The 16394-nt window shown below is 43.3% G+C and overlaps 1 protein-coding gene across 6 annotated transcripts in view; it reads right to left on the bottom strand.

Moving 5' to 3' along the window:
- LOC124711627 (fatty acid-binding protein, muscle-like) overlaps window positions 1–16394 on the bottom strand; it is an 84094-nt gene that overhangs the window by 39062 nt on the left and 28638 nt on the right. For 2 of the 6 annotated variants that reach the window (XM_047241801.1, XM_047241804.1), the window contains exons 2-3: window positions 7839–8110; window positions 3119–3280 (exon numbers count right to left, since the gene is read on the bottom strand). The exons of 1 other annotated variant lie outside the window; for it this stretch is intronic. In XM_047241801.1, the coding sequence (XP_047097757.1) occupies window positions 3167–3280; window positions 7839–8110 (386 nt within the window). In that variant the 3' untranslated portion in view covers window positions 3119–3166. Of the gene's footprint in view, window positions 1–2839; window positions 3281–7838; window positions 8111–8239; window positions 8732–16394 lie in introns of those variants that run through there. 3 more of the 6 variants (XM_047241805.1, XM_047241800.1, XM_047241803.1) reach the window with 2 other exon arrangements.

Genomic DNA, 16394 nt, shown 5'->3' with positions numbered 1-16394 from the left:
TTACGACGAACCTGCACCTACCTGTGAACATTGTCTCAGCAGATCATCAGTAGGAAAGCCGAGCGAAACCTACTGTACTTCGACGTGAACCAGGCTGCAATTAAAGTCACTAATCTACGGTTCGGGAGAAAATTTTCACTCGAAATGAAAGGTTGGAAATTTTTTCCTTAATTAATATATTCTGAAACTTATGTGAACAGGTATCACTGCCAAGCCCGTGCTAGTTTTAACGCAGTCACTATCCCTTTCACTCCCGTCAGCAAGTTTATGGTGTTGCATTTTCCGAAAACGTAATAGCTACAAAAATACCTATTGTTTTTGGTTGAGAACGCTCGCCAAATATTAAGTCCGTCGGTACCTAATGTAGTCACAGTTTTTAGCCACCGACCTGCTCAATACGCCACACGGAATATATGTCTTTTCTCATCACAAAATTCACTTAAAGATTCCGAAATTTCTACACACCCATCGGAATAATTATGCCGTCACTTCACCACACTTTTGATGTATGAAATACTGCTAGATCTGGCAACTAATCATTTCCATCGGAACTACTATTACACACGTCCGAACTGTTTCATGGCTAGGCTCCGACTCCTCCCTAGAATACTTCTCTACCAGCAGAGAAAGGCACGCGAAGAATATTGCTTTACCATTGGTCAGTTTACTCAACAGCCAATAGCAAAACAACATTCTCCCGCGTCAGTCCGCGCTTTTCATCAATGACCAATCGCAAAATAGTAAACCTAACGATTGAACTTTTTACCGACGTAATTATCTAATGTGCTGAAGTTTTGTTTGTACATAAAGTTATTTACTATTGTCATTTATGCCTGAATTAACTTTCTCTTTATCATAAACTTACTTTACAAATTTATTCTACAAAAATCCCCTTTGTCCACATCCATACTTCTTCGAAATGTTCCCATACTAAATCCCACTACATAGCTCGTTAAACAATTATCTTCATATTAACCTTAAACGACACTCACGCATCATTCATACTGCTAAAACACATTTATAACATTTTACACACACAAAAAGACATAATAACACTTTATGATAATACTAGAACAGTTTATGAAAAACATTTTATTACTTTAGTGCACTCTATGGGCACAATCGAAACTAAATCAGTCCCCTATCCAATATTGTCCTCTATCGGCTGATACATAAACTACGTGTGCGTCCAGTCTCGCGTCACCATGTGTCACTATCCAGCTCTGAGACACATCTCCCACTTAACCGCCTCCAAGGCAGGATCGTTATACGGCGCTACGCCTCAGCCTTTCATTACAGACTATCCATTTTGGTTCCACGCGTCCACAATTCAGTACCTTACCTGCTGGCTAGGGGCAAATAATTATAAATGGCTTCCTCGTGTCATGCTTACTTGGAGGTACTAATTAACCGAACAATGTAGTTCTCTTAATAGCTATAATTATTAGTCTACAAATAAAGTAAGTACTGACAGAATGTGATTCATTACAACGTCCTTAGTCTTTACTAGAAATATCTGCACTTACACCTCTAATATCCTGTATACAGAAATAAAACATATACTACTAGAGACTGTGCAGTAGTCGAATTTAATAAAGGGTTTTTTATGTAATTAGAAACGGCAAGCTCTATAAACAACACAAGGCTGTCGACAACGCAACAATGGAATTTCTTTTTTGAAAATGCACCGTCAATGAGAATCTGTTTAATCTTGATTGTTATATGTGGGTGGAAAAAATAATCAGATGTCAAAGTGGCGAATTTTTTCCAAGCAAGTTCTCTAATATCAAACTGAGTTGCACCGTTTACCGGAAATAATATAAAGTAGTTTTGTTTATAAATGATCGCACATATTTCAACAGTTTTTAGACATTTGGGGTCGGAGTATGTTCCGAGTAGTTTCCTTGTAACTGTCTCGGCCGTCGAATAATTTATCTTTTGGTGGATAACAACTGGAACACCGTTTCTGAGGTAAGATTATGACATAGTTTATGGACATAAACAATACCAAGTTGTGAACAACATGTTTTCTGAGCTGCTTCAACAAAAGTATTTTAAGTGAACATTGACATACTTATTTCTTGTCACGGTTTATATATAGATAAAAAGGAATGTTTCTTTGTGTGTTTGCCCTCTATGCGTTCCTAAACCATTCATCTGATTACGATGAAACTTTGATGAGCTGTTTTCCGTATGCCAACCCCAAGTTAAAAAAAAAAAGGTAACGACAGTACGACATCTAGTTCAGGATACACGATGTCATAAACACTGAGATGCACGTAAAATTGCCGCATCATGCAAGACGTTCAAATTTATTACTTCTTTGCTATTAACTCTATTCGCAATATATTTCACATACAGCATCTGCATATGGCGCCAGTGGCCTTGCGACAGTGAACACCAGTTTCCATCAGACTACCCAAGTTAAGCTCTGCCGGTCTTGGCTAGCACCTTGATGGGTCACCGACCGGGTCTGCCGAGTGCTGTTGGCAAGCGGGGTTTACTCAGCCCTTGTAAGACAAACTGAGGAGCTGCTCGACTGAGAGATAGCAGTACCGATCACGAAAACTGGGGACCGAACCGCACAATAACCCTGAGGGCGATGTGGGGCGGTGGTGGGGGAGTGGACTACTGTGGGCTGTTGTGGAGTTGTGAACCACTGGGGTCTACGGCGGGGACGAAGCCTCTCCGCCGTTTCTAGGTCATCAGTTCCATACAATACAATACAAATACGAACGTGATTTATTTTTTTGTTTTTCGTTTGTAACAGAAACCTGGCAAAACGAATACCCGGACAATGCTGAGTTTGTCGGGTAATATTCTACATAAAAAACAAAAAGACAATTTTTTTCTGTTTAATCATAATTCTATGATAAAACACTTACATTGTACATTATGCTATATAATACTGACAAGGCAGATTGCACTGCAGATTTGGAACAAAATAGATTACAAAACAAACAATTATTACGTAAGATATAAAAATTAAAATTACCCTGAGACGAAAAATTGTGTGAGACTTTGGGTCATGGTGAACAGACAGTTATCAACACACACTTTTACGTACAAGCTGCGACAAACCATTTTTGAATACGGAGTTAATAAGAGTAATGAATACCAGAAGCAGTTTCTTGCATAAGCAAACTCTTCGAAACTGCGCCACCATTCACTTCTTCCCGATATGCGGAGCTTGGTGAGGAGCAGACATGAAGCCCTCCAATTCCATGCCACGTATAGCTTCAAATATCCTCGTGCAAACAACGTCGTCCACCATTATAGTCTGGAAATAATATTAACGTAATCGTACTATTAACAGAAACAATTTTGCTATCAGGTTGTACCACTACAACAATAACAATAGATGACAAAGCAACAATCACAATTAAGGACGAAACATTGAATGTGAATCAGTGACGGTAAATTTCTTCAAATGCATTGACAATTTTTCCGAAAAAAAAACATTACGACAATATCGATGTCTATAAATGAGTAGATGTTTACTAACATTAACAAATCTAATTTTTTACTTTCTACTATAAAAGTTCGCGAGAGACATAATAAATTCTGGGAAGCGTAACATTCAATGTCAGTTTCAATAAAAGTAGTATGGATTTGTGACGATATAGTAGCGTAAAATAGTTCAACATTTCAGCTATATGACATAAACGTGGTAGTACCTTACGCTTGCTCACAAATCTTGAGTAATTTTATTGAAAATGACACCATTTGAGGTAGTTTACACAAACATAAATTGAGTCCGTTTGTTTTGCTGTGAACAAGGACGCAAGTCAGTGTGGAAACTGTATAGGATACACTGTTGAACTCTGGAACACTTTTCAGATTTTCGCCTATAACCAGTCGTGTAATAGAAGTTTAATATAGTTTCTTATTTCATTCTGACATGATAGCACTCGCCTTGTGTGTGCTCCAGTCTTTTTCTGAAATTGCGGAAGTTAGTCTAGAAAAGTAATGTTTTTCCAAATGTGAAAAGCTGCTCCAAGCTGCAACATGGTCATGTACACTATGTGATCAAAAGTATCCGGACACCCGCCAAAACATACGTTTTTCATATTAGGTGCACTGTGCTGCCACCTACTGCCAGGTACTCCATATGAGCGACCTCGGCAGTCATTAGACATCGTCAGAGAGCAGAATGGGGCGCTCCGCGGAACTCACGAACTTCGAACGTGGTCAGGTAAGTGGGTGTCACTTGTGTCTCACGCCTGTACGCGAGATTTCCACACTCCTAAACATTCATAGGTCCACTATTTCCGATGTGATAGTGAAGTGGAAACGTGAAGGGACACGTACGGCACAAAGGCGTAGAGGCCGACCACGTCTATTGACTGACAGAGACAGCCGACTCTTGAAGAGGGTCGTAATGAGTATTAGGTAGACATCTATTCAGACCATCACACAGGTATTCCAAGCTGCATCAGGATCCCCTTGCAAACACTATGAAGGGCGGGAGGTGAGAAAACATGGATTTCATGGTCGAGCGGCTGCTCATAAGCTACACATCACGCTGGTAAATGCCAAAGGCCGCGTCCCATGGTGTAAGAAGCGAAAACATTGGACCATTGAACAGTGGAAATACCTTTGTGGAGTGACGAATCACGGTACACAATGTGGCGATCCGATGGTAGAGTGTGGGCATGGCGAATGCCCGATGAACGTCATCTGCCAGCGTGTATAGTGTCAACAGTAAAATTCGGAGGTGGTGGTGTTATGGTGTGGTCGTGTTTTTCATGGAGGGGCTTGCACCCCTTGTTGTGTTACGCGGCACTATCACAGTACAGGCCTACGTTGATGTTTTAAGCACCATATTGCTTCGCCGGCCACTGTGGCAGAGCGGTTCTAGGCGATTCATCCGGAACCGCGCCGCTGCTACGGTCGCAGGTTCGAATCCTGCGTCGGGCATGGATGTGTGTGACGTCCTTAGCTTAGTTAGGTTTAAGTAGTTCTAAGTCTAGGGAACTGATGACCGCAGATGTTAAGTCCCATAGTGCTTAGAGCCATTTGAACCTTTTTGCTTCCCACTGTTGAAGAGCAATTCGGGGATGGCGATTGCATCTTTCAACACGATCGAGCACCTGTTCATAATACACGGCCTGTGGCGGAGTGGTTACATGACAATAACATCTCTGTAATGGAGTGGCCTGCACAGAGTCCTAACCTCAATTCTATAGAACACCTTTGGGATGTTTTGGAATGCCGACTTCGTTCCAGGCCTCACCGACCGACATTGGTACATCTCTCAGTGCAGTACTCGGTGAAGAATGACTGCCATTCCCCAAGAAACCTTCCAGTGCCTGATTGAACGTAAGCCTGCGAGAGCGAGAGCTGTCATCAAGGCTAAGGGTGGGCCGACACAGTACTGAGTTCCAGCATTACCGATGGAGGGCGACACGAATTTTTAAGTCATTTTCAGTCAGGTGTCCGGATACTTTTGATCACATAGTGAATGTACGAACAAATCTTCTCTTCAAATTTAGCAGCGTTGTGATCGAGAATACTTGACAGTACTGTATATAATGGATAGCGCATTATCGTACTGCTGTACCACAGATCAACAATCAGAAAATGAAATCAAATTAGAAAGAAGTTGACAAAAACCAGTTAAGAGTTAAAAACATTTTGAAATCTAAACTATGGGGAACTAACAAAAATTGACATTTTCAAGTCAGGTAAATTGCTATTACGTCATAGAAACTCAGTTCACTTGTAAATATCATGTGTTCCGTGGTAGAGGAGCTTCCGTTTCAAGGTACAAGATGGAGCACTACCGATAAGTAGGGCTTAACCATACATAAGGTATGTAATTGTTTTTAAAATTACACTGAATGTTACTCACCACAGAACGCTACAACTGTGATTCCAAAATATCCTCCAAACAGCACTTAAATATGTGGGACTCGTAATATTTACAAACACAGCAAGAAACGCTTCCTCATGTCTCAAAACAACAAAACCAGCAGACAGTCCCAGAATCTGTGTGTGACGGTGTGTAGTGCGCATGCCTTCATGTGATTCTAAAATCATAATTAGAATGGAACATCGATCGAATATTCCTTATTCATCTCCAAGCTTGAATTCTAAGATGATAAATGCTAAAATAAAAGTTTTCCACCGTCTGCATATTTGCAGAACTATGTGGTTTAGGTTCAAAGGCAACAGGAAATGAAAGAACAAGCTTCATAGAGGTTTGATCAAAGAGATCCTTTTGGTGCAGCACAATTTACCTTTTCACACCTCCCTAGCTGTGGCTACCAAACTGTAGGCACTGCATTACCAGCTGGTCCCCCCGCCCTCCCCTCACCTGACATGTAGCCTGTTTGCTGACCTGAAGAAACACCCGAAAGGTTTTTGAAAACTGAAGATATCGAACACACTGCTGAGAACTGGTTTGAGCATTTAAAGCATGATGCTTCTTGAATGGAGTCGAAACGCTGCAGGAGTGATTTATCAAGTGAATGAAGTGAATGAGACGTGCGGTGGTGGCGGGGGGGGGGGGGGGGGGGGAGGTGCGGGGTGTGGAAGGGGGGAAAGGGGGAAGGGGGTAAGGGGAGGGGGGGAAGAGAGCAGAGTCTTTTGAATAAATATGCGCTGCCAAAACGCAGACCCAATTCTTTCACTGCACATCCAAGAACATTTCAGACATCACTCCCCTTCTACTACCGTACATACTTATTCGCTTTTTACGAGCCGATAATGAATGATTGCTTAAACGCGTCTGTGCACAGTATAATTAGTTTGTTTTCATCTTTGCGATCCATACGGGAGCAATACGGAGGAGGTTGTAATTTATTCCTACATTCATCAGTTAATACCGGTTTTTGAACCTGTTAGACCTGTTTGGCACAGGTCACTTTAGAAATATTTTTTGACGTTCGAAGGAGTGTTTTGTAAACATTCTCCTTTGTAGACGTCTTGTATTTCCCTAGTATTCTGCTGATGAACCGAACACCGCCACATGCTTTTCCTACGAATGGGTCTATGTGGTCGTTCCATTTCACGTCGCTATAAATTGATACACTCAGGTGTTTGTATGAGCTGACTGATTCCAACTTGACCCATTGATATTGTATTCGTAGGATACTGCATCTTTCATTTTGTGAAGTGCATAATTTCACATATCTGACAACTTAAAGCAATCTTTAAACATTAGATATTCTGCTGCTGTGTACCATCGATCGACAGAATCTCTCTAGGTAGCCATTTTCGTGTGGAGTATACGGAAAGATTCACTACAGAAATTTTGAGAGAGTGCTTCCCAGGAAGAGTCACACAGCATATTACTTCCACCCTCACACGTCTCGCGAAATGACCAAAGTGACAAAATTCGAGAAAAAGGAGCTAATACGGACCTTTACTGACAATTATTCTTCCTAAATGCCGTTCTCGAGTGGAACAGATAAAAGGGGGATCAGTTACTGGTACCAGAATTACCTTCTGCGTCACACCATCAGGTGGCTCGCAGAGTTTTAATGTAGATGTAGGTTTCTATATTCATTTACGTACCATGATTCCTCGCGTGCTCTCTTTCTTTTTTACCGATCACCGTCTGCCACTCCCATACCCAATGTTTCTCTACGCTTTTGCCACTCAATTCGATACTTTCTAATTTAGTAAAATTGTGAGTCATGTTATAATAGTATTCGTGGGGTCTTTAAGAAAAACTATAAATGTTTAATGTACTCCATAGCCGACTCTTATTTACGTAGAATTGTGCTGTGGCTTTCTGTCATTAATTTTAATCACGCTTGGCTTTCACTCTGTTTTGAAACATACTTTTGTCCTACCGACGGGGAACCTTGAAGTGCTTGCGCTTTGCTCACCATCTTGAGCTCTTCCGCCGTGAAGTGGAACACCGTCGTGACGAGTTTGTGGCCCCTCTCGACGCAGGTGAGTGTGCTGCCCTCCAGCGTGAAGACGCGGGCGACTCGGCGGCCGTCGTGCGTGGACGCGTACCTCTCGTCATTCAGCCGGAACCTGGTGGTCGTCGTGAAGACGCCCGTCAGCGACGTTATCGTGAACCAGTGTCCCGCCCTCGTCAGGATCATGGCCGGGCGCACATTGTTAGCCACCATCCGCATCAGGCAGCAAGTGCCTGGAAGCAAAATCCATTTTATTATTAAGTGACAATGAGTAGTTGTAATTCGATAAGACGTTAGCTCACTCTATAGCTCACCAATGCGCAACATGCAAAGGGTGACTAATGGGAAATGGACTGTCTTACATGCACTGGCTGTTAAACCATTGTCAGTGGTAGGAGTCAGACGGTGCATGTATCATTCGCTTCGAAACTGTCCATCATTTCAGTAGCAATGCAACAATAGTAGGCACAGCGTAGTGTGTTCCCGTTCAATATCTTGTCCTCAATGCTGAGTCTGTTGCTGCAACACGGCGGACATTTTGTCGGCATCTGTATCCCGCAACTCGAAGTCACAATACGATGCTGTGATGGGTTGCAGATTTGAGAAGACGAAGCATTCTTAAGAAGAACCTGCGAGGCTCTATTGAAAACACTGAGGACACCTGTAAACACCGCCATTGAGAAAGGCAATGAGTAGGATTCGGAGATGATCCACACAATCTCTCAATTGAAGTTCACACAAAATCTGAATACAAAACTTGTCAGGAGGAATTGTACACTGACTCCTTGTCATAGAGTTCTGTGATTCAAGTCTGTGTATGTCCGTAGTTACAAGTGGTGAGTCTAAACATTTCGCGAGACTGCAAAAGGAACAGGAGCAGACGAAATCAAACCACCTGCAAAATTAATAAAATAAATAAAAAGTACAGCAGTGAATGAGAAATTACACAACAAATGAGAGCTAAAAATTAATGCATTATTGAAAGTCTTGGAATTCCCCAGTCGATATCTTGCTAGTATCGATATCGCTAACAACTGAAGAACCGTCGGGATTCTCGATTCTCTGGATGGATGAACTATCGATATAATTAATTAAGTTTGCACGGAACGCTCGGAGCGCGATTCCTGCTAGCTCTTGTCCGGTTTTTCCGTTTCGCAGCAACTGAGCGTCACAGTTCCTTGACCCAGGAGGGCACGTTTTTAACTGGCCAACAAGCGCCTCGTGACTGACATCTGTTAACACGTAATCAGTCCTTGCGTGTACTCTCAAAAGTGCGCTGGAGGAGTGCGTTAGGCGCGCTCTCAACACGAACTATCGATTTACTCGCCAGAGTTTGTCAGCAGAGTTTACGCGTAGTACAACTAGCGCAAACGAGATTCGGAAGTTGACTGTAATAAGTGCATTCAGTGAGTAGCGACCAACATCTGTATCTACACAACTGTGCTCCAAAACCCATATTATATTACGAGGCGTGCAGGGAAGAAGTAGTGTGTTGCCCTACTTTTCTTCGAATGAACGCTCTCGGAATTTCAACAGCAAACGTCTCCTCGATGCAAAATGCCTTTCTGGTAATGTTAGCCACTTGAGTTTGTTGAGCATTTCTGTAACGCTCTCGCGCCGACGAAACTATCGAATGGCAAAAAGTACAGCTCTTCGTTGGACCTTCTGCTATAAGGGACACGCTAATGAAAACCCAAACCCGCCACAGTGATCTCCAAATTGCGCTGTGACATTTATCCCACTAGGAGACGAGACGGCCAAATCCAGTTCCTTAGAAGGCAGTCAGCTGCTGACTGATCCACAACCGCAGCTACTCTCGCACATCCTCGTCCAACTGACACCAACGTCCGTGTGTGAATTAACTTGCTTTTCGCTTTCGTTTAAATGTGTGGCTGAAAGATTCAGCCTTCAAGAATTGTGAAACGAACACTGTCGTCTAGGACCGTGTGCCACAAACAGCGCAGATTAGCCACGAGATGGGGAAACTCACAGGCGTCTGTTGTGCTGAAAGAGGCCTAAGCGCTATAGTGAGACAGACGAGAACCTACGTCCTTTAGAAGCTGTTTGTGGCCTGGGAGACGTAGACGTAGTACCTAAGATCGGATATAAAGGGAAACATTTATGAAAATTATTTAATTCTGTAGTAGTGCAGGGAACGAAGCCACAGTAATTTTAATCTACCATCCTTAATAAATTTTCATGGTGATCCCAATAAAACTTGAATATTGATCATATCTGTAACAGTTTAGGATTTCCTGTTAAAGTGAGATTAACAAGTTTAGTGACAAAGACCTGAATGCTAAAATCTGAACGCTTTGGTCGATCTTAACGATCGATATTCTATATAAAAGTGCACCATTAAAATGAAATTTAAAAGACGTAGTAAATTTAAATTATCAGTACTTTAAGAATCAGATCATCATCTCCTCCACACAAAAAACATTGAACGATGACAGCATGAACCCTACTGAATCATTAGGTAATAGAATATCTGTTGTAAAGTTTAGTACATAATTGATACTTTTGTTCTTTATTTATTTATAAGAAGGCACATTGTTGCAAGATTACTGGCCGTGACATTCAAAGTTAAGAAGGAAATTGTACTGGTTTTATGTAAAAGAATGTAATGTGTATTATGTAATGAATATTATCGTTTACCGCGCGGGATTAGCCGAGCGGTCTAGGCGCTGCAGTCATGGACTGTGCGACTGGTCCCGGCGGAGGTTCGAGTCCTCCCTCGGGCATGGGTGTGTGTGCTTGTCTTTAGGATAATTTAGGTTAAGTAGTGTGTAAGCTTAGGGACTGATGATCTTAGCAGTTAAGTCCCATAAGATTTCACACACATTTGAACATTTTGATATTATTGTTACTTTATTTACAACGTGAAAATGGTCAAGCTTTGATTATTTAAATATGTTAAAATGTAAAATAATGTAGAATAAGCTGTAGCCAATCAGATGGACGGCTTCAGGGAAGGGAACTGCACTAGTCAGTTGAGCGTCGATGTTCGGCACGCGGGGGACGCGGCCGGAGATGGGCAGAGGGACAGTGCTGGTGGAGACGTGAAAGCTGACAGTCGGTCTTTAGGTAGCTAGGAAGTGAAAAGACTTAGAGTATTTCACGTTGTGTGGTAACGCTGGACTTAGTCTCTGAGCGGTGAGCAGCCGCGCGCCTACCAAACTTCACAGAAGCTCTTCCGCGAACCTCGCACAACTGGCACTCCTGGAAGAAAGGATAAAGCGGATATTATGTAGCCACACCCTGGGGGATGTTTCCAGAATGAGATTTTCACTCTGCAGCGGAGTGTGCGCTGATATGAAACTTCCTGGCAGATTAAAACTGTGTGACGGATTATTATATGTTACATGAACTTTGTATTTCGCAAACTTGCCATCAGCGAGATAATTTAACGAAAGGGTCACAAGTGTCTAATTTAGGGCGTGTAATGTGACACGTACTGTTCAACCCCTAGACGAGTTTGAGCAAAAACATTTCGACGAAGACGAACCGCATGTAAGCCCGAACATCTTTGGGATGTTAGCTCGCACACGCATGTTTTCCTGAGGTCGCCAAACATGTGAATATCACACGGTGAAAGATGCGGGATGCACGGAGAATACGACAGTATTTTCTAACCAAATCGCTGAAGCAGAATTTTCGTCTGATTAGCCGTGTGGGGACGGGTTTCGTAGTGACCTATTCCTTCTGCATCTACAGTGTGATTATAATTAAAGTTAACCTTTCAAACCACTGTAGAAATAACACCACTGGTCAGAATGACGTCAAAGTGCAACGGAATGTTATCGGTGAAGGAGGGAATATATATTTACAAAATGTTGCAATAGATGGCGCTGTAAGCATCATAATTTAATAGTGGTCGACTACAAATGACAAATGAATGATACTACAATGCCTGAGGTGTGCGTTTGGCGTTAAACATTCTGTGCTACTCAGTGTGCATGGGCGTACAGGAGTGATACTGTTAGTTACGTAAGCCCATCCACCACGGCAATGTCATATCACATCGGATGGGAAAAATCGGCTTTTAATTGTCCTGAGGCCAAAAACCGCATAAAAATCATCAATCAAAATCAAATCGGATTATTAATTTTCGTATGACTGGCGCAAAACATGTTCAATATGCTGTCCACTGTTTTCTGCAACAAGTTGAAAACGAGAAACAGCATGTTGCACAACTGATCGAAGTGTTACCGGGGTCACGTTCAGAATGTGTTGCGCAGTATGTGCCTTCAATGTAGCTAAGTCTGCAGTCGAAACACTGAACACAACATCTTTCAGATAGCACCACAGCCAAAAGTCACACGGATTAAGATCAGGTGATCGTGACGGCCAGACTGTAGGGAAATGTCGGCTGATAATTCTAGCATTTCCGAAATGGCGCTTCAGCAGATGCTTAACTAGATTTGCAATGTGCCGAGGTGCGCCATGTTGCATAAAAATCATCGCATCCACACATCCACGCTACTGGAAAGCTGGAATGACGTGGTTGCGTAAAAGACACTCATAGCGCCTACCAGTGACGGGACAGGTAACAGGACCTGAAGCACCTGTCTCTTCGAGAAAAATATGGCCCTATGACAAATGAGGCTGTAAACCCGCTCCACACAGTGACCTTCTCAGGATGAAGTGGTACTGGCTGATTTGTGTGTGGACTTTCCGTTGCCCACATTCGGCAATTCTGTGTATTGACATATCCTGTCAGATGGAAGTGGGCTTCGTCTGTCCACAAAATCTTCCGCGGCCAATCATTGTCCACTTCCATGCGAGCAAGAAATTCTAAAGCAAAGGTCTCTCTTGTTGGCATATCAGCAGGAAGCAACTCGTGCACACGGGTACTTTTGAATGGCTGGCAAAGAAGGATGCTTCGTAGGATTTTACGCACAATGCTCACGGGTATGTCCAACGTTCGGGCAATTCTCCGTTCACTACACGTTTGCACACCACCACTCGTCTCCTCCTGCATTTCTGTGGCCACTTCTTCCAATAACGAATCAATTCGTTTCCTCCTTCTACCATGTTGCACAGCAAAAGAACCCGTCTCTTGAAATTTCTGAATCATTTTTTCCAGACCCACAACAGTCAAACCCTTCAGTGTCCGGAATTTCTGCAGAGCAACGTGTGCACAGTCATCATTCTTGCAATACGGATTTACAAGCAGAGCGCGATCCTGCGTTGCAACAGTTATGGCGACCGTCGCAGACGCGAAAGGAGGAAAAACCGTGTACCCGGCGAGTTTACACCAGCTTCAGTGGGTCGTGCGCATGACAAGTATATTCATTTACGACATTCTGACACATACAGCGCCATCTATTGATAAATTTTCACACTATTTTTTTTCTTCTGCCATACGTTTCCATACGTTTCCTCCTTCGCCGGTAATATTCCGTTATAATTTGACTTCATTCTGACCAGTGGTGTTATTTCTACAGCGTTTTGAAAGTTTAATTATAATCACCCTCTACATCTACATATGAGACAGATACTCCGCAAACCACCGTACGGCACGTGACGGTGAGAACACTGTACTACTCTTGTCATTTCCTTTCCTGTTCCACTGGGATACCAGTTCGATTTTACACAGAGTACGCGAAGGAACTTGCCGCCCCCCCCCCCCCCTTCTTGCAGCGGTGTACCGTAGGTCTCTAGAAGAGCGTAGCGTTCCATAGGATTGGAAAAGGGCACAGGTCATCACCGTTTTCAAGAAGGGACGTCGAACAGATGTGCAGAACTATAGACTTATATCTCTAACGTCGATCAGTTGTACAATTTTGGAACACGTATTATGTTCGTGGCCATGCGGTTAAAGGCGCTGCAGTCTGGAACCGCAAGACCGCTACGGTCGCAGGTTCGACTCCTGCCTCGGGCATGGATGTTTGTGATGTCCTTAGGTTAGTTAGGTTTAACTAGTTCTAAGTTCTAGGGGACTAATGACCTCAGCAGTTGAGTCCCATAGTGCTCAGAGCCTATTGGTTCAAATGGCTCTGAGCACTATGGGACTCAACATCTGTGGTCATAAGTCCCCTAGAACTTAGAACTACTTAAACCTAACTAACCTAAGGACATCACACACATCCATGCCCGAGGCAGGATTCGAACCTGCGACCGTAGCGGTCACGCGGTTCCAGACTGAAGCGCCTTTAACCGCACGGCCACACCGGCCGGCTCAGAGCCTATTATGTTCGAGTATAATGACTGTTCTGGAAACTAGAAATCTACTCTGTAGGAATCAGCATGGGTTTCGAAAAAGACGATCGTATGAAACCCAGCTTGCGGTATTCATCCACGAGACTCAGAGGGCCATAGACACGGGTTCCCAGGTAGATGCCTTGTTTCTTGACTTCCGCAAGGCGTTCAATACATTTCCCCAGTCATTTCATGAACAAAGTAAGAGCGTATGGACTATCAGACCAATTGTGTGATTGGATTGAAGAGTTCCTAGATAACAGAACGCAGCATGTCATTCTCAACGGAGGAAGTCTTCCGGAGTAAGAGTGATTTCAGGTGTGCCGCAGGGGAGTGCTGTAAGACCGTTGCTATTCACAATGTACATAAATGACCTTGTGGATGACATCGGAAGCTCGCTGAAGCTTTTTGCGAGTGATGCTGTGGTAGGTATATCGAGAGTTTGTAACTATGGAAAATTGTACTGAAATGCAGGAGGATCTGCAACGAATTGACACATGTTGCAGGGAATGGCAATTGAATCTCAATGTAGACAAGAGTAATGTGCTGCGAATACATAGAAAGAAAGATCCTTTATCATTTAGCTACAATATAGCAGGTCAGCAACTGCAAGTAGTTAATTCCATTAATTATCTGGGAATAGGCACTAGGAGTGATTTAAAATGGAATGATCATATAGAGTTGATCGTCGGTAAAGCAGATTCCAGACTGAGATTCATTGGAAGAATCCTAAGGAAACGCAATCCGAAAACAAAGGAAGTAGGTTACAGTACACTTGTTCGCCCACTGCTTGAATACTGCTCAGCAGTGTGGGATCCGTACCAGAGTTGATAGAAGAGATAGAGAAGATCCAACGGAGAGCAGCGCGCTTCGTTGCAGGATCATTTAGTAATCGCGAAAGCGTTACGGAGATGATAGATAAACTCCAGTGGAAGACTCTGCAGGAGAGACGCTCAGTAGCTCGGTACGGGCTTTTGTTGAAGTTTCGAGAACATACCTGCACCGAGGAGTCAAGCAGTATGTTGCTCCCTCCTACGTACATCTCGCGAAGAGACCATGAGGATAAAATCAGAGAGATTAGAGCCCACACAGAGGCATACCGACAATCTTTCTCTCCACGAACAATACGAGACTGGAATAGAAGGGAGAACTGATAGAGGTACTCAAAGTACCTACAGCCACACACCGTCAGGTGGCTTGTGGAGTATGGATGTAGATGTAGATAAATGCCTCCGTATGAGCCCTAATTTCTCTTATCTTATTTTCGTGGTCCTTACGCGCAATGGACGTTGGCGTGTTGGCGGCAGTAGATTCGGTCGGCAGTCAGCTTCTATTCACTGTTCACTAAATTTTCTCAACAGTGTTTCTCGAAGACAATGTCGTCTTCTCTCCAGGGATTCCCATTTGAGTTCCCGAAGCATCTCCGTAACACTTACGTGTTGTTCGAACGTGACACCAGCGTCCTATATACCGTCTCCTTTACAGGTGAATCTCTCCTTCCTGAAATTGTCCCGATAAACTGAAGTCGACCATTCGTCTTCGCTACCACAGTTCTCACATGCTCAATCCTTCTCATATCACTTTGCAGAGTTGACTGTGTCAAGCAGATCACTAGTAATACAGCGTCTGAACATTACAAGTTTGATCTTTCTACACATTCGCCATTCATCGCACCAACTGGAAATTTTTTTTATGTCGTTTTGTATCTTCCTACAGTCACTCAACCTCGACACCTCGTCGTAAACACGGCATTATCTGCAAGATAGAGCCCACCCTGCGATCCAAATCATTAATGTATGTAGAGAACAGCAGCGATCATGTAACACTTCCCTGGGGCACTCCTGACGATGCTCTTGTCTCTGATGAACACTAGCCGCCGAGGACAACATACTGGATTCTATTACGTAATAAGTCTTCGAGCCACTCACATATCTGTGAACTTTGCCCAGACGCTCGTATCTTCGTTAACAGCTTGCATTGGTGCACCGTGTCACTTGCTTTCCGGAAATCTAGAAATATTGAGTCTCTCTTTTGCTCTTCGTCCGTAGTTCGCAGGATGTCATGTGAGAAGACGGTAAGCTAAAGGAGCCCTTTGAACAACAATCAGTGCGCAGCGCTATGAAGATATTTTGCAGAACCTAAGATGCGCCATAAAGTCAAAATGCCGAGGAACGCTGCGGGCGGAATCATCCCGTCGTGCGATAATGCCCGCCCCCGCAGACATGCGTGGAAATCAGTTTCAGAAGGACGAGGAAGTGCATGAGTAGGTGCGGTTGTGGATCCGCCAGCGTTCTACGAAACAGAAACTCTTTG

The sequence above is a fragment of the Schistocerca piceifrons genome, chromosome 8, assembly GCF_021461385.2.
Source record: "Schistocerca piceifrons isolate TAMUIC-IGC-003096 chromosome 8, iqSchPice1.1, whole genome shotgun sequence".
NCBI classification, from domain to species: domain Eukaryota; kingdom Metazoa; phylum Arthropoda; class Insecta; order Orthoptera; family Acrididae; genus Schistocerca; species Schistocerca piceifrons.
Note: the sequence above shows the minus strand (reverse complement) of the source record. Positions and strands in the feature narration are given on the sequence as shown.